The sequence below is a fragment of the Nelumbo lutea genome, chromosome 1, assembly GCF_056320005.1.
Source record: "Nelumbo lutea isolate HS-2025 chromosome 1, American lotus-T2T, whole genome shotgun sequence".
NCBI lineage: Eukaryota > Viridiplantae > Streptophyta > Magnoliopsida > Proteales > Nelumbonaceae > Nelumbo > Nelumbo lutea.
This window is the reverse complement of record NC_142684.1, coordinates 92,153,118-92,176,727: the sequence shown is the minus strand read 5'-3', so window position 1 is coordinate 92,176,727 and position 23,610 is coordinate 92,153,118. Positions and strand designations below refer to the sequence as shown.

At 37.0% G+C, this 23,610-nt stretch overlaps 1 protein-coding gene across 9 annotated transcripts; it reads left to right on the top strand.

Annotated features, from left to right (window-relative positions):
* The first annotated feature begins 1,726 nt into the window (after positions 1 to 1,726).
* On the top strand, positions 1,727 to 21,931 carry LOC148876127 (Transducin/WD40 repeat-like superfamily protein). Of its 9 annotated transcripts, none has more exons than XM_088966184.1 (20): positions 1,727 to 1,893; positions 1,986 to 2,035; positions 4,110 to 4,283; positions 8,090 to 8,158; positions 8,274 to 8,390; positions 8,471 to 8,625; positions 15,517 to 15,634; positions 15,771 to 15,872; positions 16,738 to 16,897; positions 16,980 to 17,088; positions 17,183 to 17,285; positions 18,273 to 18,423; positions 18,528 to 18,660; positions 18,753 to 18,859; positions 18,959 to 19,029; positions 19,167 to 19,229; positions 19,524 to 19,749; positions 19,870 to 19,954; positions 20,176 to 20,354; positions 21,332 to 21,931. In XM_088966184.1, the coding sequence occupies exons 3-20, from the start codon at positions 4,116 to 4,118 to the stop codon at positions 21,415 to 21,417; spliced, it is 2,202 nt and encodes a 733-aa protein (XP_088822310.1). In that variant the 5' UTR covers positions 1,727 to 1,893; positions 1,986 to 2,035; positions 4,110 to 4,115; the 3' UTR covers positions 21,418 to 21,931. The 9 variants fall into 9 exon arrangements, with proteins under 9 accessions (XP_088822310.1, XP_088822308.1, XP_088822316.1 ...); XM_088966182.1 differs by having other exon boundaries at positions 8,265 to 8,390; XM_088966190.1 differs by having other exon boundaries at positions 8,090 to 8,165.
* Positions 21,932 to 23,610: the final 1,679 nt, after the last annotated feature.

Below are 23,610 nucleotides of genomic sequence, written 5' to 3'. Positions count from 1 at the left end.
GCCTAATCTGGGCCCAATTTGCATAACTTATTTTCGATTCTTGGTTTTTGGAATGGGGATCTTTTATGCAATGGGAAAATGTTAGAAGAGCATTCCCTTAGGAAGAACTTTTAAGACAACTATCTTCTAACAATGGTGCCTTTGACCTCATATTTGTAGCCTTTCCTTAGTTTGTGGTGAGACATTAACACATTTACTCATTCCATGTCCTTGATGTTTTTATTTGGGATTGACATTAACCATTTGTGGTCAAAATGGGAAAAGAGAAGCAACAAAAATTTTCAAGGCCAAGAAAAATCCAAAGGGAATTTGATTGCATTACCATTAAGGTTATTATTTTGTAATTACTATCTTAGTATTTTATTACTGTTGTGAATAATTTATTAATATGTTATTATTTTGTTATCTTTTACCATTATTTTCTTATTAGTTTATGAATATCGTATTTGTTCAATATTTTTTATTATTATTATTTAATTATTAATATAATATTATTACTCTATTATCATTTTAAATATTATTAATAATTTGTTATAATACTATTATTTATTATTCTTATCAATATTGCTATTGGGGTTTTTTTATAAGTATTAATATCAAGGTTTAGGGGTTCTTATGTCAAGAGTTCTATAGGTTTTGAGAAATGAATGGGAAATATATTTTGCAAGTAGATTAAAATGGCCATTCCCCACAAGGGAGAATCCCATTCCTCTCAAATAAATAGTTGGAATGGGAATGTTCCAAGCAACTATTCCGAAAAATCAAACGGGGCCTAAGTATTTTGCTTGTGGATATTTTTTTTATCGAATCTAATTTGGATTTAACCAATCCATTTTCAGTCACAGAATGAACCATTTATTCTTTTTCCCCGATTCAATATTTGAATCAACTTTTCAAAACCCTTCATAAAAGTTTCATCTACGAGTAGGGCCGATAATTTCGACCTCAACCCAAGGTTCAAATTATCGATACATCTGACACATTGGTAAAGGCATGTCGGTAGTTATTTATTTATTTTTTTTTCAGTTTTCTTTTTTTTTTTTAAATTTGGTTTAGAGGAATTGGTTTAAGCTCCATCCACCCCTTGAAACCGGTTGAGACCCCGAAACATCCCTTATAGGGGCATATCGGGAAGCCCCTGATACAATACATATCGGTATTTTGAACCTTGCTTCAACCCACTTGATTCACCCAACCCGCCCACTAAAAATCCACCCATATCAACCCATTATAGTAGTGGGTAAATATGGGTTAGGATGGGGTTGGTAGAGCTGTAAATCGGGCTGTGTTGAACCTAGGGTTTTAGGTCTATGGGTTGACACGGCATGACACGGCTGAGTGGGGCTGAGTGGGCCAGGTTGGCACACAAGCACTTATATAATTATATATATATGATAATTATATAATAATATATAATATATAATATATAATTATATTATATTATATTATTTTATTATTGTATATATAAACTATTGTATAAATAAAAATCATATAAAATAAAAATTTAAACAATTTACTTCTCATAGATTGGCCCGATCCACAGCCTAACCTGGCACAAGGCTCGGTCCATGCGAGCTTAGTTCGTGGTCCATGCCGGGCTGACCCCCAAATTATACAAGGAAGGGAGGCACGGCCCGGGATGGCCCGCACTTTGCGCAGGTGCATGCGGGCCGTGCCTTGACGACCCAGCACGGCCCTATTTACACTGTGGGTTGGGTTGAGACTTGAAAAAGGGTTGGGGTGGATTGGGTGGTGGGGAGGGTTGAAAGTATATTTCTTTTATCTCACTTAGGGTTTAAGGTTTGAAGCTGCTACTCTCTTAGGGTTTGAAAATATTTTTCTCAGCATCTCTTTCGCCACTGGAAGTCGCTTTGCAGTTGCTATTGTATCAAGGTTTGAAATTTTTTTCTCAGTCTTCTGTTTCGCCAGTGGAAGTCACCATTGAAGCTGCTATTCTATCAGGGTTTGAAAATTTTTTTTCTCAGTTGCCTGTTCCGCCAGTGGAAGTCGTCATTGAAGCTGCTGCTCTGTTAAGGTTTGATTTTTTTTTTTTAAAGTTCTTTGTTCCTCCATTGAAGCTATTAGGGTTAGGGTTGAGGGGAGGTAAAAAATTGTTGCTAATCTGTAGATGTATATAAGTCACTACTATACAAAAAAGCTTGTTAATCTATAGATAAGAACCTTCGAATTTGGATAGGTGATGATTTTTGTTGAATTTCTCTGTATATTGAAGTCTTTTCTCTTCTTTCCTGTTGCCACGTATCTTTTTCTATTCTATCCTGTCTGCCATCGTTTGAAGGTTTCATTACATCTGAAATCAGTAAGTCTTCACGGTCTCCTCTTATTTTCATTATTTGGATAGGTGCAGGACAAGACTGTTTTCTTGGTTTCAATCTATTCAAATTTTCTCCGCTTCAATCAAAGGTTTCAATCTGTTCTAATATTCTCGGTTCAAATGTTCTTGTCGCAGATTATATTCACTTTAAGTTTCAAGTCTCTGGAAACAATTTATTTGAGTTTGTACATAAATTTTCTAGTAATTAAGAACTTTTGTGTTAGGATCCAGTTGTCTTATGTTGGTAGTATGGGATGCTAATGTGAGGTTTCCCATATTGGTAGAATGGGATGCTGTTGTGGGGTATATATGTGCTTGGGTTCCCTCCCTCTAACAGCTGGCTTTTAGGTGTGAATTCACCTAAGTCACTATCAAATGGTATCAGAGCCTACACTATGCCTCCCAGTTGCAATCATGCGGCGCAGGTGGTGACGTCGGTATTGCAGTGTTCGGTCGGGACTAAGTGGACTAGTGCCAAGCCAGCCTGTGTGAGTGCCGGGACTGCGGAAGCATGGTGGGATGTTACGATCCAGTTGTCTTATGTTGGTAGTATGGGATGCTAATGTGAGGTATCCCATATCGGTAGAATGGGATGCTGTTGTGGGGTATATATGTGCTTGGGTTCCCTCCCTCTAACAGCTAGCTTTTAGGGGTGAGTTCTCCTAAGTCATGTATCATTTTGCAATCGGATGAGTATGATTAGGTTCCAAAGTTCCATATTTATTTTGTTAATTTGAAATAGTCTAAGGTAAAGGATCTAAGTTTCAACAACAAATTCAATATTCACGAATCTTCCTCCTAGAAAATTATGCAAACAACTCAGAGTATAATTAGTTGCTTTTTTGAAAATTATGCAAACACTAAGAATATAATTTGAGTTTGTTGCATTCTTTTTTTTTTGAAATTTCTGTTTTTGTTGAAACTTGAAATAGTCTTGAGGGACTGTCTTAAACCTGAAAATCACCAGACTATTGTTTTGTTTACATATATTAAATTTTTATTATTTTCTTTGTTCTTTGCAAAATTTTCTATATAATTTGTTGAAAAATTTATCCTTTTTTGTATATTCTGCAATCATTGTTTTTTAGCTGAAATATATGCTTTTTGATTTTTTTACCATTTTATGTATTTTTCTGTAATTTTTTATTTTTGCTAAAATATATTTTTTAATTTTTTTATCTTTTTATGTGTTTTCTACATTTTTTTTGTTTATTTATTTGAAACAAATATTTATTTTTATCATCTTATGTATTTTTTTTTCAATTTCTATTTTTTGGCTGAAATATATTTTTTTTGGCTTTTTATCTTTTTATGTAATTTCTGCAATTTTTGGATATATGGGTTGACCCGACCTGTAACTGCCATGTGGCAATCATGAAAAGGGTACATACTGAATAGTTGTCTCAGATTATTTGTTGATGTATGAGTTGATCTGACACGGGTGTGGCATTTGATGGAAAAATGTAAAAAAAAAAAAGAAAACTAAAATAAACAAATATTTGTACTTGGTGAGGGTCAATATGGGTGGGTAAGGGTGGACGAGGGCCAGAGTGGGTTGTGACTCACTAACAATCATTTATAGTGGGTCACAGTGGGTGGGTTGGTATTTGAACCACACCCAACCCAACCCACCCATTTGCCACCCCTATCTATGAACCTCTCTTCCCCTTCCAATTTCCCTCCCTCCCTAGACCCTAGGCCCAGCTGACGTTTCTCTCTTGGGTTTTCTGCACTATCTGACATCTATTGACATCTATTACTGTTCAATTTCTAGTGTTTAATGAAGGTGCCCAGGAAGTCTCAAGTTGCAGTAGAAATAGCTACGGCCGCAGTAATGGAGGAGAAGAAGAAGAAAACCGAGAGTTCAAAGTCTCCATTAGCAACAGAAACTGTAAGCAAAGAAGAAAAAGAAGCTCAAGAGCCCGAAAAAATATCTAACCCGATTGAGGTACATGAAACTTCCATATCACTTGCCATCTTGCAGGTTGTTTGTGTTCATTGCAAAATATTAGGTTTTGGTTAAATAAATATTCTTCTTATTCTTTTGCAATATATATTATACATCTTGTAATTATTGTTATTATTATTTAGTTTTTTTTTTTTAGATGAAAGATAAAAGATTTCGTTAAACAAGAAAAGGATACATGAAAATATATACAACAGGGAGCACACACAGATTACAAAGGCATAGCTCTCTTGCTATGTAAAACTTCCCTGTGGGCTCTTGGTTTAGCCAACCAATCTGCTAAAGAGTTTTAACTCTTCGGATTCGGAACAGATTAGCATTTAAAGAGTCCCGAAGATCCCGAGCCTTGTCCAAGTAACGAGCTAGCCTCCATGCCATTCTTCTCCCCAAGCCGTCCAATGGTGTTGCTCGAATCTCTTTTGATGACAAGGGAATACATGCCAAGGTCTCTTGCAATCCGGAGTCCAATTAGCACTGCTAACACTTCAGCCTTTGTAGAGTCTGCGACCCCGGTTGGACCACTGTAAGCCCACAGTAAATTCCCATCCCTTCCCTTAAACACACCCCCAATCCTTGCTAAACTAGGGCTTCCAAGGGCACTTCCATCAAAGTTCAGGGTCACCTCCTCTTCTAATCTTGGCTGAGGGATGCCTGTTGCTTTTACAGATGCTAGAGAAGAAAGGAAGATATCCACAGTACTTCGAGGAGAAATCAATCAGCTAAAGCAATTTGCTTGATTGCTTATAAATGTATATCAATCGGCTTTCTTGCATATAAAGGCAGTTTGCTTGTTTGGTTATGAGTATATCCCAATCATTTTTCTTGGAATAGGTAAAAAAGAAAATTGTTCTAACATGGTTTTGAAATAAACAGGGAGTATTTTTTTAAGTAAAAGGGTCTTTTGCATTGCATGGTTTTGAAATAAACAGGGAGTATTTTTCAGTGATTCTGGTTAGCCCAGGCCTCTAAATCTTGAAATTGCTCAACCTCATCCCACTGGCCACATCGAATCCTTCTTCTAAGTCCAAAAGCCCATACTCAACCAACTGACCAAATTTCATGACAAAACTTCTCTGTCTAATCCAAGAACAATTCCTGGTTCTGTTTTGAGACCTTAGGTTGGCCACCCCAATGTGACTTCAGATGCTCTCAACCGAAAAGTTTCTCATTCTATCCATTTGATTGAGAATCTGTCTTTTCCGTTAGATCCTAGACACCTTCAAACACCTATTCATGCATTTTCACCTTTGATCTTCACCATCCGACTTTCCATAAAACCTAGATTCCATGATTCCATCTGAATCTATTCATTGATTGGAATACTTGTACCTCAGATTCCCCTGATCCAAGCATGTTTTAACCAATCAAACCAAGTCAACTCATCTAGAGTCTTTAGAATCCCTACATAGTTAATTATCAGTCCCAAATTTCCTCATCTGCCCCTTCATTAGACAAAAATTCTATTCTGAGCACCCTCATTGGCTGATTCCTTCTTCCCCTAAATCCCCTTAATCTGAACTATTCAAGGCCAATCAGACCCCACCAATCAATTCAGAACACCTAAAAACTTCACTAATTTTCACCCAAAAGCACCCTCATTTACCCCCTTAACTAAAAAGATTCCATTTCAGGTAATTCTGTTGGCCATAACCCAAATATCTTCTTATACCCTCAGGCCCTTTCTTCACCATCCATAATTGGTCCCAAAATTTGGTCCACCCAAATGGAATCCATATTTGTCCTTATTTTCAAAACGACCAAAATATCCCTAAAACCATACAAAATTACAAAATTACACTTATATCATAATATAAAATCCTCCTAAAGTTTTCATTCAAAATAAAGGAGGGCAAACATAGGGGCAGAGAATTTTCTTCACTATTCACCATCAACTCTGTTCAAACACTATAACTTGCAACAATGGTGGTTTCTTGCCTATTCCCACACTTCTTTACTTCTTTTCACCATTTCCTATCTTATCTTCCCATTGTGTTTCTTCTCTCCTCTTTTTCCTCTTATTTTCTTGTTTTTGTTCTCTCTTCCCTATTTTCCTCTATACATATGATTAAAATTCAACATCACTGCACCCTCTCCTCCTTTCTTTTTCCTGCTTTTTTTTTCCTCCCCCCATATTTTCTCCTCATCCTTTTTCTTTTGGTTTATTACAACATTGTTAAAACAATGCTGGTTGATTGTAACAAGCGAGTGTCATGCCAATTTTGATTGAACTGACAACCCTGGCCAAACTTTAATCACCACTTCCACTCTGTGGACCAACTCCTGCTACACCCTTTTGCATTCATAGCTGCATTGTTCTGACTTCACGTCATTAACCCATGGTTCGAAGTAGTGGAGCTAAAGTGAGTAATCAGACATCTCAGTTTCTCTGTTTGTATTCATTGGGGGCTTCTGTTTTCAATCTTGAATATCTATTTTGTGCCATAACAGGATGTTGTCCCTAGTCTGGTTGATGAACATGCTACCAGTTTCTTTGCAATCTCTCGGTTTCCTAGTCAATAAGTACTCTCGTCTTTCTATGATTGCCTCAGTATGTCTTGATATTACTTATTTTTATGTTGGTAATCAGGCATTAAATAAATTAGGTATTTCCAAGAATCTTCAGTCATGCTTGTTGCATGAAATACATGTTATCACAGGTTAAATATCAATTTTGTTTCTCTTTCCTTTTGATTCCTAACCTCTTACATTGTCAGTTTTGACTTGTTTGACATCTGCTATATGGCCTTTAGTGCTTTCTCCAGCTTAGAATACTCCGTCATACTTGATTCATGGCCTATATTTATGGGTTCAAGTCATACTTTCATGCAGCTTGCAATTAAGGTCACTTGTGTTTTTCTCTTTCAACTTGTTTTTCTTTTTTGATAAATGTTCTCTTTCAACTTGTTTTCTCTTATAATAAAAGTTCACATAACTTCCTCTTAGAATCGGTCAAAGGCCTTACTTTTCTATGCCATTAAATTATCCATCTTGGAGGGTTAGTCATTGTTCTCTCGTGTCATCGAATAATTCTGATTATAATAAATATTCTTTACTGTTAGTACATGTAGCTCTGAATTGTTAAATGATCCTCAGTTTAGACTTTACGCTTTTTTTCACCTTAGTTTTTTTAGACATTCTTTATTTATGTTATGCTCTCTCTCTAGGGACTGACTAAATCATTTCCTCTTGTATGTTGCTGAATATTTGTCCTTATTCAATGCACATAATTGTAACACATATGTTGGACATCTCTTGGTATCTAAATTATGCTTGTTCAGTCTCCCTTATGTGGACCCACCTACTAGAAATGGGAGAGGGGTGTTTAACCCCTTCCTTGTCCCATCCGAGTCTTACCTGGACTAGTTCAACCATTGCCTTTGGTTTGGAGTCACTACTAGACCAAAATGACTTCATAAATAATTCTGGGAGGCCCATCACTTCCGATTTATCTCAATGATGGGTGGCGACCAGCTCAAGTGAGCTGTTTTCTGACTCTCACATAGATTATATAGCTCTGTTGCAAATGTGGCACTAGTTGCTAACTTGTAATTAAAATTTCCAAAATTGGGTTTTTAGTTGAAATTCTTCACCCAATAACTGTTCTCTTAGTCATCATTAAGAATTTCCATGATGCCATCTCATATATGCCTGTTGTAATGTCTCATCTCTTTTGACATTGGTATATTTGTATACTTATTTCATCTTCTTTCTCTCGACTTTGTTTCTGCACCTCTGTGAGATGATGTTTAATTCTATGCTGATATAAGATGTTTTATATTTGTAAATAGGATCTTTCTGAAAATGGTAATCTTGAGAAGGAACCTAGGGTGAAGGGAAATGAAGCCTCAGAAGATGAGGTACACGGTAATTGTTTGTATTTCATGTTATTTCATGTTTTTCTTTCTTAACAGTTGAGATGATATTCATTTTATGCTTTGATTTATTTATGTATTTGAGGAACAGCAATTGCAGGACTTTGCTGGGACAAGTGGGACTGATGATGAACACAGGGTTTACAGTCAGGAAGATCAGGATGAAGGGGCTGAAGCACATCCGGGAGTTGAAGAGAGTGATTCCTCTGAAGATGAGGTCTGTCTTGATTATTATTTTTGAAAGTTGATGTTCAGCATAGTTATGGATTCACTGACATTTTTTTTGTGGTTTTACAGGTTGCTCCTCGAAATACAATTGGAGATGTTCCACTGAAGTGGTATGAGGATGAGGAACACATTGGATATGACATTACTGGAAAAAAGATAAAAAAGCAGGCCAGGAAAGATAAACTGGATTCATTTCTAGCTGGTGCTGATGACTCAAAGAATTGGTGAGTTTTTAGTTGCAATTACTTATTTGCCTCTTGGGTTTACTTTGGAAATATCTTATATGGATTCCCGTATTCGAGTCAAAATATCTAATCTTGTGTGCATTTGATCGAAGCCAATTAATATGCTGCAGAATATGAGAATTTAAGATTGGAAAATTAATTAAGGATGGAATATAGCTTGTTAGACTGTATGATAGTAATGTTGAATAGAAATCATCTCAATGATGAGAAATTAGAGGAAAACAAAAGATGAAGAAGAAGAAGAAACAGTTGCTGTAAAAACAAATGAACAGAGAAAAGATATTTGAACAAAATAACAAATAAAAAATTCCCAGAATGAGAGAGAAGAAATACCTATAGCAACTTTCCACAACCATAATTCATTAGACTAAAAATATGTTCAATTATAACCTGAGAAGGCAAGGCATGAAACTGAATGAAGTGAAAAAGTGTTTCAAGAATTTTGTGTAGTTATTACAAAGCTAGTGGCTTTGTATATAGGCTAAACTTTTTAAACTCTAAGCATCCTAAATACATATTACAACATTAAATCATGTATTTAACAAATTCAAGGTTAGTCAAAACTTTGCAACGAGCTAGGAGAGGTGCACCCCACAAAATGAACCTTAGACACTGGCAACACTACACACACCACCAACCCAACCACTGCTCCAAATTGATTGTACCCACAAGTATTTCCTTTCAACTCCACCTTTAGCCAAATTCTGTGCAGGGGAGTCAGCTGATTTTGGAACCCAGCTCAATGAGTTGTTCAATGCAGATGCCAGAGATCTACTTTTACTTGTGCTTTCTTTTTGTTTATAATTCCTGAGAATCTTCTTTCAACTCAACATGGTCCAGAACCATGGTTGATGTACTAGCCAAGCAAGGGGTAGGAAGGGAGCAAATCTTTTGGGCAAAATTGTAAGGAAAGTTGTATGGGGAGATAAAAGTTTTTTTTTTTATCTCTCCCACTGATGACTTGTAATATGTACTCCTAATTGTCATTAACAAAATGTTCAGTTATTGATAAAAATGCATGGTCCAAAACAACTCAAACTTCAATCTCAAGCAATGTAAGGCTAATTGCTTAGCTCCAACTGAATTACTTAGGTTTACCCCTAGGGGCAACCCGGATGAGCTAAACTTCTGGAACCCTTTCATAAAAAGGCTTTCTAAAAGGCTTGCTTGCTGGAATGAGGATACCTGTCTCTCTAGGCGCTATGATTAACTTAATTAGATTGATGCTAGCAACCTTCCAGTGGTTAACAGAAGTAAAAGTTTAGGGGGTCTAGGGTTGGGGAATATTCAGAAGAAGAATTTTGCTCTGTTGGAAAATGGCTATGAGACTACCTCAAGATAGGGACAAACTATAGTCAACAAGTTTTTGTTAGTATTCATGGGCTCTTGGACAAAGGGTGGGATGCTGGAGTATTGACAAGGGCAACCCGGGCATCTCCCTTGAAGGCCATTGATGCTGGAGTTCCCCATGCCAATCGGTCTTAAGAACATAGCCAGTATCCTCCTTTCAGAGTTTCTGATTACTCTTCTTGTACCTAAAAGTCCCGGCTTTCCAAGGGAGCTCCCATCAAAATTCAGTCCAGGTTCTTAGAATGTCTGTGGCTGAGAAGACCTAAAAATTGTCCAAGGATTTTACCCAATGAGCTACTTTCGTCTTGATACTGTCTATCACTTCCTCTACATTTTTGCTTTTCTCTAAGATCTTGTTATTCCTTTCTTCCCACACAGTCCAACACACTGCTGCCTTCGTAACATTCCACATTACCATCCCTCTTTTCTTTGGTTGTCTTAAGAAGTCACAATTGAAAAGTCTTACCACATCTATTTATAAAAAAAAAGTTCTTCCACATCTTGCAGGGGAACCCACCTGTAGCCAAAGAGAATATAAAAGAATTCCCAAATTTGATGTGCAAAAGAATTTGAGTGGTCTTCCCAAATGGTCTTCTCCCTTGAGGTTTGAAAGAGCATAGAGATTAGGAAATTGGTCTTTAAGTGGGGTTTCTCCCCAACACAAATGTCTTCCCAAAATTGTACTTTATTACCCTATCCCACATCGTACCAGATGGAGTTGAGGAAAGTGGGGTAGACTTAATGAATTGCTTTCCAAGGAGAATTTGAAGTAGCATGGAGGGAAACTTTTGCATACCATTGTTTTAAAAGGCGTGGGAGGTGTATGCCTGGAGGCACGCCTTCAGGCGAGGCGCTCACAAAACGCTCCAAGGCATATGCCAAAGGTGTTGACACCTTTGAGGCGTATGCCTTAGGTGCAAGAGGCAGACCTCATATGCCTCATACACATCTTATATAAAAAGACAAAAAAATAAAACAGAAAAAATGAAAGGAAAAGAAAGGGAAGGGAAAGAAAAAGAAAGAGAAAAGGAAAGAAAAGGAAAGGGAAGATAAGAAAAGATAAGGGGAAAGAAAGTGGTTTGCCCCTTGTTCCTTCGGTTTCGCCCCCCAGACCCCCCGCCCCCTTTGCTATCAGCCCAATTTGTGTTTTTTTTTTTGAGTTAGGTGGGTCTTGCTCTGCTTTGGTGAGCTTGCTCGCTCGCTCGCCTCCACTTCAACAAGACTCCCTTTCAACTAATGCTATGCATCTTTATTCTTCTTAATATAAAAGATTTTTATTAAAAATAAAGAAAAAATTGAGATCCCCCTTCCTCTTCATCCTAACCCCCTCCTCATAAGGAGGCTTACGCCTCTTGCGTTTTGAACTACTTCTCATGCCTCTAGATAGTGGAATGCCTCGCGTCATGTCTCCGCGTTTTAAAACATTCCCAACTATTACCATCCACCCCATGAATGCTCTCTATAACTTCGTGCCATAGTCTATCACTCTCAAAAGTAAATCTCCAAAGCCACTTACCTAGTATAGCTCTGTTCCTTTACAAGAGGTTCCCTATTCCTAAACCCCCTTGTTCCTTGGGTTTTCTAAATTGTTCCCAATTGATCAAATGGTCCTTCCTTTCCTCTCCTGGATCCCAAAGGAAATCTCTCATGTATTTCTCTAAACACCTTGTTACCCTAGAAGGGGTTCTAAAGGTTGAGACTTGAGAGGAAACAAGTCGGGGGGGGGGGCGGGGTTTGCCAAAGTGGCTCTAATCAAGGTTATTCTTCCACCCAATGAAATATAATTCCTCTTCCAAAGGGCTAGTTTCCTATCAAACCTTTGTATGATTGGTTTCCAAAACCTATATGACCTAGGGTTTTCTCCAAGGGGTTCCCCTTCTTAGGTTGACCCCTACAATACCACTTTTTTGTCCAATTTATCCTCAACCCAGTCACCCACACAAAATTATTCAACAACACCTTTAGGTTTGCCACCAATTCCTCACTAGTTCCTTCGTAGAAAAAGGATAGTGTCATCTGCAAATTGGAGATGGGTTACAATCACCCGGTTTCTTCCGACCCTCCAACCTCTAATTAGGCCTTGGAGATTAGCTTTTGCCACCATTCTGCTTAACACTTTTGCCACTAGGGGCAAAAGGAGATCAGCTGATCAGCCTTGGTGATCAGCAAAAAACGTTCATTAATAACAGAGAAATTTAGTTACAATGGATAAAGATTGTAGAGGGACAAACTGCAATCTCCAGCAATTAGTTACAATTCTGCCCAGGACAACGAAGATCTATTTGCCCCTTGTTTTGCTAAGGTATCCACCATCCCGTTTGACCCAACCAAACTGAGAGTTGAACTTCCTTGCAAGTGTGTCAATTTCTCTGAAGATAAATTTGAGCTTCCAAGGTACTATATGATGTTTTTGGCCCAAGAAATGACCAATAGTGAGTATCCTTCTATTTCTAAGTATGTTGTTCCTATCTGCTCAACCATCTTTAGACCTTGATGTAGGGCTAGAGATTCAGCCTGTATTGAGTCACCGAAACCTATTGGTCCTGAGTAGAGTGCCACCACCACACCCAGGGGATTTCTAAACGCACCCCCCTATGCTTGCCCTTCCTGGGTTGCCAAGAGAACTCCCATCAAAATTCAGTTTTAGTTTGTTCAGTGCTGGTGGCTTCCATTCCATACTTACAAGTACTTTGGTTTCATCTGTTTGTGCTACTTCAGCCCAATTTCTTAGGATCTCATTCATGGAGTAGTTTCTGAATATCTCCACGGTTTTCACCCAATGTGCAGTTCTGATCTCCATGGCCTTGGTGATCAGCTTTTACCCACCCTCCTTTCCTAATTCCTTTCTTAACTTGGAAAAAATCTTTTGCTACACCATTGATTAGAATTAAATAATGGATTGAGCTTAAACACCCTTTAATCCAAGATCTCCACTTGGCCCCAAAACCTAATCTCTCGTATTTTAAGGAGGACTTCCCAGTTAATCAGGTCACATTATTTTTCTAAATCTACTTTAGATTCTAGACCCTTTTCTCTACCCTTTCTTTTTTCAACAACACATTCATTGGCCACCAAGATTTGATCCACAATCTGCCTGCCTTCCACAAAGGCACCTTGGAACTGTGAAATGATCGAGGGTGGCACCTTTTTTAGTCTTTCCGATAAAGCCTTTGAAAGAATTTTATATACACTCCCAATGAGGCTTATTGGTCTAAAGTCTTTAGGGGTTTTGGCCTCCCTCTTCTTTGGAATCAAAACGATAGAAGTGGCGTTTACTCTTAGAGAAACCACCCCTTTGAAAAAGAATTCTTTGAAGACTTCCAAAATGTCTGTTTTCAGCAATTCCCAACACTCTTGGTAGAAGGCCATTGAAAAGCATCCGACCCAGGGGCTTTAGATCTATCCATTAAAAAAATTGCTTCCTTGATTTCTTTTGGGAAAAAACTCCTTTCTAGAGAGAGATTGCTCTTCTGAGAGGCTATGTCTTTCCAACACTGGCAAATCATTTTTTTTTGATCAATAACAGAATGCTTTATAACACTACACTGGAAAATCTGATGACACTCCATGGGTTTGAGAATATTTCCTTAAGATGATTTACAAAATTCCTTGTAATCTCCCGACTCTTTGTTACTACTTGGCCCTCTTCCTCTACATTGAGGATTAAGTTTTTCTTTCTCCTTCCATTTGCAAGAGAGTGAAAAATTATAGACTTGCCATCCCCTCTATCAGCCACAGACACTTTGATTTTTGTTTACAGTATATTTCCTCCTTTCTTAAAATCTCTTCCAGCTCTTGCTTTTGATTCCATCTTTCTTCTCTTCTTCTGAAAGAATTCTGAGAGCCTCTTTCCCATCTAATTCCTCAATCCTCCCCACTAAATTATCTTTATTTCTTCTATCCTTCCAAAATGGGCTTTATTCCATTCTTTTAGCCTCTTTAGCTACCTGGCAAAACCTATCATTTTCAGCCTCCCCAAAGGTCTGGGTTCCCCCCACCATTCCTTCAACCTGATCTTGAATATGGGGTCTTCAAACCACATATTCTCAAATCTGAAAGGAGGGGCCTCCTCCTGGGATTTCTTTCTCAATGCAAATTGGGCAATGTTCTGATGTAACTCTAGGCCCTCTTGCTACCAAGGGTCCCCACATTTCTTCCCAGTCAGGAGCAAGGCTTTTGAACGTTAAGATGAGCATTGAAGGAGGCTCAAAACAGGTAGTGGGCTGGTTACCAAATGAAGGAATGAAGCTGTGGAACAACAACAATGAGAAGAAAAAGTTCAAGTGGTTACCAAAGGAGCTGGAAGTGAGAATACAATGGGTTAAAAGATGCACAAATTCCTTTGCAGGTACTTCGGCAAAACACGGGGTGGGCAGAGAAAATGTATTTTGGGCACAACTGTAAGAAGAAAATTGTTTGGGGAGAGATAAGAGTTTATCTCTGTCACTGTTTCATTAATTCGTGTACACCTTATATTTTTTACAACTTAATGAAATCTGCAGTTAATGATAAAAAGGACGCGTGCTTGAAAAATAAAGGGGTGCTTGTTTTATATTGAACACTGATAATGAGACAATGCCTTGAAGAACTCTTATTTTTGTCTAATTTTTAGCATGTGGTTAAAGAAATTTGAACTCTTGAATTGCGAGTTTGTAATACTTGAGAATTTAGCATAACCAATTACAAAAGAGTTTTATTTTATAGTTCTTACATTGCATTTGTTTTCTTTTCCATCAATTATTCCTTTATTTTGATAAAATAAAAATATATCATTTATATTATCAGCCTTCAGTCTGTTTGCTCTGTATACCTTCATTCTTAATTCTTCAGAATGTTGGGATTTTGCATATTTGTTTCTTGTTTAGTATTGCTGATAACATATAAATGTAATTATGTATTATTCCAAAAGTTGTATCATGTTTGAATGTTTGCTCCTTTGCCAACCTGCAACTAGACAATGGGGGTGAAACTAAACAGAAGCATAAAGCTATTTATTGTCTGTACTACATCTACAAGTTATATGTATAAGGTTCGATATGATTTACCTTCCCAAATCCTTGAATAAAAATAGCCATGGGTAAACTGAATTGATGGCTCTCTCGTTTTTAGCATTTCTTCATTTAATGAGAATCTATTCTCGAAATCACAGGCATTTCTCTCTCCTGGGCACACCACCCAAAAAATCATGAGGGAACATTCCCCAAGGGCTTTTCCTGGTAACATCTTGCTAAGCTGTATTAGGAGATCTGCCAATTATTTAATTGACCTGTTATTAAGAAGTGGATTATGGAGTATGCTGTATTTAAGGGACCTGATTGGATGTTTTTTTTTTAAATATATGAGGTGTATGGGGAAGCTGTTTGGAAGACAGCTTTATGATTTCTCTTTTGTTATGTATTTTTTACTTTCTTTATTGCTGATTTAATAAATTCTCTTGGTTCTTTTCCTGATCAAAACTTTTAACACTTTTTGCTAATGCTGTTTCTGATCTAATTGTAACACTTTTTTTTTAATGTTTAGGCGCAAAGTTTATGATGAGTACAATGACGAGGAAGTGGAGCTTACAAAAGAGGAGACTAGACTCATTCGCAGATTGCTTAAAGGAAAGACTCCACATGCTGAAATTGATCCATATGCGGTCTGTGGTTGCTATTGATTTCCATGCTGATCATATTCTTTAAACTTGTCATTCTCAAATACCATCTTCCTGGAAATATTATATACATTTTGTTATGCGCTAAACTCTAAATTTGTTCTATATGATTGTCATGCAGCCTTATGTAGATTGGTTTGTATGGGAAGATGCTAGGCACCCCCTATCAAATGCACCAGAACCAAAAAGGCGTTTCATTCCTTCAAAATGGGAAAGTAAAAAGGTAAAGAGCTATGTTGATCTAGAAATTAAATTTCCTGCTTCCTGATATCATGAGATGAATTGGTTGCTGAATATGAGTGACATTGTTTCCATTTTGTGGAGGTTGGGTGATTACTGTTTTTGTCAGCTTATTTGCTGTTCATTTCAAGGTTTAACTAGCTTTGTTCTAAAGTGTATCTTCTAATAATGATACATTGGTTTTGTGATGGCATAAATCACATTTCAAAATTTCAGTTGGAAAGCAAAACTTAGTATGGTCATGTTCTTGCCTGGTGAGGTGCTTACTCTATTAGAGATGGAGTCCTATGTCTTCTTTGAGGTCTCACATATACAACAAAGCATAACTTTCCCAACATTGTGGCAGAAGGAAAAATGGATATGTTAGGTTCTTTGCTGGCCTACAATGGGGCTGTATGGCACCTTTTACATAAAATTTTTTGTTCTAAATTTATTACTTTATCAGTTACCAATAGAAGTCTTTTTAAGGTGCTTTAGGGGTATGGCAAAGGGACTACAGGGCTTCTGGAATCTTTGGTGTGCTTGGGCAAGATGGCACCCTTTAACTAGAAGGGAACTTTGATGGATGGTATATATTACAGTCTGAATTCACTTACATATATTTAGTTGGCTGCTATAGTTTGCCCTCTTATTTCTTCTTCTATTTGATAAATTCTTATCCGTTATATTTCTTGCTATAGCTGCTTCTAGAAAAGTTGTATGAATATGTATGAAGTTGATTCGTTCAGCAACTACTGGATCCTGATCTAATGCTGGTCTTGGTTGTTGTTAAAATATGGACAAAGTGCATTTAGTTATTTGATGGAAGCTGAATTGACATATCATCTACTCTGCTTGTAAATATATAGGTTGTTCAATATGTCAGGGCGATCAGGAAGGGGTTGATAAAATTCGACAAACCAAAAGAAGAACCACGCTTTTACTTATTGTGGGGTGATGATTCCAGCTCAAAGGAGAAGTCTGGACAAGGATTAAGTTATATTCCTGCACCAAAACCAAAATTCGCAGGTAGTTTACTGTTTTCTATTTTTTGTATTCATTCTTTTGTAGTTCTTATGGTTGGCTACATCATTTTGTCACTTACATTCAGGACATGAGGAATCATACAATCCGTCAATAGAATATATTCCTACCCAAGAAGAGATCAATTCTTACCAGTTGATGTATGAGGAAGATTGCCCTAAGTTTATTCCAAAAAGGTATTGTAGCCTTTTATTTTCCATTCAATATCCATTATCTTGCATCTTTTGATATTTCAACATATACAATATTAACTGCTGTTCTTTTGCATAGGTTTGAATCACTGAGAAGTGTTCCAGCATATGAGAATGCTCTTAAGGAATCATTTGATCGTTGTTTGGACCTGTACTTGTGCCCTAGAGCAAGAAAGAAACGTGTAAGTGGGAGAATTTGCATCTGATGAAAGAAATATTTCTGCTATATTTTCCCTTGGTTGTTTGACTCTTTTTGGTAGTAATATATATTTCTTGTAAAACTTGGCCTTTTGTTTTGCTCAAAGATTTGAGGTTAGAACTGTGAGGTTTTTCTTGCTGAATTGTTTTAGGCATAAACACATGGCGATGGCTTCTTGGTTAGTAAAAACTTTTAAATTATGATGCATTGATATGAATGAAGGAAAAGAAGAGGGTGCTCTCTTTGGTAATTAAGTTAGTAAATGCATAAAAATATAAATGGAAAAATAAGTATAAATTCCAAAAAACTTTGAAAATAGATCAAATTCTTGGCTCTTTTACATTTCAAAGGTACATATTTGATTTCTAAGCTTTCAGATTCACAACTCCCCTTGAAGTTCAACTTTCTATCAAGTTTGAGCATGAAAACTACATCCTGTTGAAGGGGAAAAATTAGTGTTTTGACAGTCACATTTAAGGCATGTATATCAACCGCATCAAAGCATCTTCATCAATTATTCTGGAATATCCTTGAACTTGCAAATTTACCCAGATCTATCAGATTCAGTTGTATTTGCATTTGATACAATATATCACCCGAAAAGTTTAAGGTTAAAATTAGAAAATAGGATATGGTTGTAACCATTACCAAAAGAATTAGTCTTTCATCAAAGCTTCATAATTCAGATCTTTGTTCTCATAAGAAACTTATCAAAGAAAAATCTTAGAACCCTACCCCAAATGAACTACGAGTTCATTGTTTTGGTATGGACTTGATCTTGGTCCAAGTTGATCTTAAATCATGTACTCTAGAGGTGCATGCTTCTGTAACACACTTCTTCTTTCTTTTCTCTGTTCTTTATTTCTCTTCTGTTTCACCTTTTCATTTTGTGGAGTATACTTAGGCATATACTTGTGATGGCTTGAAGGTTTGATGATAACGACTTAAAGGTTTTATTCATTTTTCTCAGATAAATATTGATCCTGAATCCTTGAAGCCCAAACTCCCTAGTCGAAAAGATCTAAGGCCTTATCCTGTGACATGTTATCTTGAGTATATAGGCCACAAGGATACTGTTCTATCAATTTCAATTGATGTTTCAGGGCAATGGATGGCTTCAGGTGGAATACAATCTCTGTATCTCTAGAATCTTGAATTTAATTTCTTGGAAGAAAGATTACTAACTATTCTTGCATGTCTTCATATCTTTGAAACATGGCTGAAGGTTCAACTGATGGAACTGTGCGCATTTGGGAGGTTGAAACTGGTCGATGCCTCAGAATCTGGGATGTTGGTATAGCTGTGCAACATGTTGCATGGAATCCTTTACCTGAGCTCCATATCCTGGCAGTTGCTGTGTAAGCCAATTTTATTTTTATTCCTAAAATACTGTCACTTACGTTATCTATATATTTATTTTCATCTAAATTTATTACCATAAATTTATAAGGGAGCAAGATGTGCTGCTTTTCAACACTGGGCTTGGGAATGAAGAAGAACAGGAAAAGATTAAAGAACTGTTGCATGTTGAGACACCTACTGCACCAGAAAGCTCGGGTCTATATTTAATCTTTTAGATCAAATACATATCTTTTAACCTTTGTCTTTTTGAAGCAATATGTTTGAGCCCTTCTACTTTTTGTGCTTTATGTGTAGGCAATGGTACATCCGTAGTGAGCTGGATTCAACATGACAAGCACGAGGGCATCATGTTGAAGCATCTTAAGGTGCTATTTTGTTTCTTTCCTGATCCTGTAAAGGGAATTCATTGCTTAAATTTCTCTATTATTTGTTTTAAGGTTATTGTTAGCTTGAAGTGTGATTCCTAAAGCATTTAGTCTATCAATTTTATGGGCTCTTGCAGACGGTTTCCTCTGTTGAATGGCATCGCAAGGGAGACTACTTTTCTACAGTAGTGCCGGGTGATATCCTTTTAGAATTTATTTTGTTTATATATTGATGATTAGGACATTATGTTTTCAGGTGCCTGGGCTCCAATGTGTCATCTCATTGTGTGATTGTAATAACTGGTTCTTGTCTAAAGTTATTGTCTGCTTCATATCTTAATGGAAATGGCACATAAATGTTTGGTAACAAGGAACCTGACAACCTTTGTCGGTTTTCTTCATATTTATATACCAAACAATAATCCTGAAAGATTAGTTTCTTATTGTCAGTTTTTTACCTGTATATTTGGAATTCCTTAACCTATTATATACATGACTCAAGGGCAATTCTTATCCACCAACTCTCGAAGAAACTCACCCAAAAAATCCCCTTTAAGTTGCATGGCCTTCCAGTGTCATCTGCTTTCCATCCATCTCGTTCTATCTTCTTCATTTCTACAAAGAAAAATGTCCGTGTTTATGATTTGTTGAAGCAAAAGCTCATTAAGAAGCTCGAGACGGGGGTTCGTGAGGTCTCCTCTATTGCAATTCATCCTGCAGGCAAGTTCTTTTTATCTTTTCAATTTGTTTAGTTGTATCTGTCTGGTGGAGAATTAACGATTGATGATGGAATTCTATTTATTTTATACTAAATATTTGTAAGGCATCCTTTCCATGCAGGTGATAATGTTATTGTGGGAAGCAAAGAAGGAAAGTTGTGTTGGTTTGATATGGACCTCTCATCTCAACCGTATAGAGTTCTCAAGTATGTCACTTGAAGGTTCTTTTGCATTTTGAAGAAAACTATAGGTTTAAGGTCTTTATGTTTTAGAATATTTATGATTTGACTCGTTTCTTTGGTAAATTCCACCAATTTGTTCCTCGTAGTGTGCTTAAAGTTAAACCATACATTCCTATTATTTTAGTAATAGAGGTTTATGTGATGTACTGATATTTATGCTCTTATCTGATTTGGGGAAATGTTAGGTGTCATCCTAAGGACATTACGAATGTCGCCTTCCATCGTTCATATCCTCTCTTTGCTACATGCTCTGATGATTGCACGGCTTATGTCTTCCATGGCATGGTTTATTCAGATCTTAACCAGAATCCTCTTATTGTTCCACTGGAAATTCTCCGAGGGCATAGAAGCGCAAATGGAAGAGGTCAGCGTATTCTACTTGCATCTTTTATTCTTTCATTCTTCTTTTGTGATGGGTTGGGAGGGAAAAGAGTGCCTGTATTTATGAACTTTTTTTTGTTGAGCCAGAATGAATGGGGTGAAGTCTTCCTGTGGAGGATTCGTGCCTTTATCTTATTAAAAGAGCAAGACTCTATATAAATGTCTTGTAAAAGAAAAATAGGTCTGGCAACTTTTACGTCTTTGGTTCTAACTGAAGTGATCATGGTATTCCTGAACGTTCTGTCCACTTTCAATGCCTAGATACAGATAGACACACGGACATTGATGAAGGGGATACATTATCTGAGTGTTATTATATCAGTCATCTAGGAGTCCGAGACATGATATTGATTTGAAAGCTAAGGCTGTGTTTGGTTTGAAGGAAAAAGTAGGTAAAGGTAGGGAAAGGTAGGGAAACCTTTATAAACTTGTATAGGTTTCTTTCCCTTCCTTTTCCTTAAAACCAAACAAAGCCCAAGGGATTGTAGGGTATGATAAAGTTAAATCATTATCATCTAAGCTTTGTCCCAACCAATGTTTTAAAATGCGGAGGCGTGATGCGAGGTGTTCCACTACCTAGAGGTGTAGTTCAGAACACAAGAGGCGTAAGCCTCCCAAACACAAGGTGTAAGCCTCCTTGAGAGGAGTGAGTGGGGTTAGGAGGAAGGGGAGGAGGATGAATCTTGCACAGAAAAAAAAAAAACTAGTAGAAGCTGCATTCTGAAACCAATAAAAGTGACGAGGTGAATGGAAAACTAAAAAAAAACATAAAGTAAGCGCTTATCACAAATAACCAAACTATTGGTTCTGACGGTAAATAACAGGGTGTGGTAATTCCATCTTATGCCTCATAAATAACTGAACTATTTATCTCATGGTTGAAGGGTTCATTGATCTAAAGCCACATAAATGTTTTAATTGTCATTTCACACCTGACAATTTTCTGTGGTTGAGTTGCAGGGGTTATGGACTGTAAATTTCATCCAAAGCAACCATGGTTGTTTACTGCTGGTGCTGATTCAGTGATCAAGCTTTACTGCCATTAGGAATTATTGAGAAAAGTGGTTTGTGAGAATATTTGGTGAAGTTATACCTACCACTCCAGGATCATTTGGGCCTGCAATAGAATCGAGGACTCGGTGGTCACTTCAGATCTTGGACGAGGGATTCCTTGAACCTACTTATTTCATCATGGTTCAAGGTTTTTTGATTGTAATTATTGATGTCTAGTAAGCATGGCTGTTGGAAGGATGGCCCGTGCTCTAATTTTCTTTCTACTTAGGAGGTGGGGGAAAGATAATGAAGTTTTTGCCCGGCCTTACTGCTACTTGGTTAGAAAATGTTGAGTTTTAAGTTTCCATTAAAGAACATTTGTTGTAGGACAAAACACAGAATACCAGGATATTTCTGGGTTAGAAAATGATGAGAGATGAATTTTTTGCCCAAGGGGGGGTAATTGAGAAATTTTGTTGAATTTACATTCTCCAGGGAGGATTATAGGCCTTGGATGCTTATTTTTCTAGTTTTCAGATTGAGATCTATGACTATTTTGCCGTCAAATATGTTTATAGGCTATTCTGCCATTTCAAGATGGGGGGATAATCTTCCATGAAATAAATGGCAACGTAAGCCCTTTTCCGACATCAAAAGATAAATGGGTATTACTTAGTCGCATGCTTCCGCATCTGATACGTGTGATTTCAGTGGATCGGATGTTCGGATTATTACAATAGGAGATAATTGAAGGCTGAAATCTGAATTGGCTGAACTTAATGATTTATTGCTTGTTCTTTTGGTGGATAAAATAAATATTTCAGGCTATAAGTGATCAAACCAACTAAGCACTCCTATTTCGCAATTAGTGGTTTTTAGTGGGTTTTGTTTGTTTTTATTTTTGCAATTAGTAACTTCAACTGATATTTTAAAGGTTTAAATTAGGTTAAATTGCAAATTTCCATCTTGTACCGTAGGGGTAGCGATATTTAGCCCCTTGAACATTCATTATGAAAATGGGAAGGGCAAAGCGCATTTGCTTTTCAGGCCCAATCAAATAAAACCCTCACTACGAGGAAGAAGTTGAAAGAGTCATAATGGTTTATATTTTCTACAACTATACAAGAGAAAGGGCAAAATGATTCTATAAATTAAGAAAAGGGTAATTTGATCATGTGGAGGTGTTTAATCTAAGGTTCAAAATATCGATATGCTCAATACACTGGTAGAGGTGTATCAGGACATATCGATACTTATTATTATTTTTTTTTCAAAACTAGTTTAGGGGGGCCGGTTTAAGGCTCCTCCACCCCCTGAACCGGTCATAACTCCAATACAGCCCTTGTAGGGGCGTATCAAGAAACTTCCAAAATGATATGTATCGACTAATACAGGCTGATACATGTTGATACTTTGAACCTTGGTTTAACCAGCACATGATAGTTACAAGGGGGGTAGTAAACAGGAGGGGGGATTTTGGAAAACCATTTAGATCCATAAAAAACGAGAGGTTTTGGTCCAAAATCTCAAAGTGACTGAATCCTTAACCGTCTCTAACTAGTCTAAGTCTAGGACCAGGGTATGAGTGTCAAAAGGGTTAGGCACCACATTTGCCCAAAATCGAAATTCGGGCTTCTGCTTTGCTCTTTCATGGCTTAAAATTCTGCATTTTGTACTACAAGTTTAAGCAATAAGAGGTGCTTCAATTGGACTCATCCTTTTTCTAGGAGGTTTCATGGTGAGTATCACCTTTTCCATAAACCCCAAAAGACATTGTCTTAGTATACATGCATAAATGCAATCTACATGATATGCAAGCATATAATATCTCTATCCTACATGATGCATGAATCAACAATTCATCAATGATGCATGAGTATAATAACAAGCAACACGAGAGACTAATGGAGTTAACCCTTTTTTGGGTTTACACGCCCTTGCAGGGGGCATGAAACTAGAAAAGGAAACTATAATTCCACGGTTCAAAAGAGAAAAAAAAGCAATTCAACATTCCTAATCTGATTCAAAAAGAAAAGGAAGAACACCAATTTGAAATGTATAATCCAATTCCCTTGCACTTGAACTGCCAAATGAGGACTTCTATGAACCAGGAGCTTCACAAACCAGGATTCTCATGAGCCAAATTGCAAATTGGGAACTTTATGAATCGAGTATTTCATGAATTAGGAACTTCTAGCCTTTTGCAAGGTCTGGATAGGAGCAAATGGAGCTCCTCCTTGAACAAA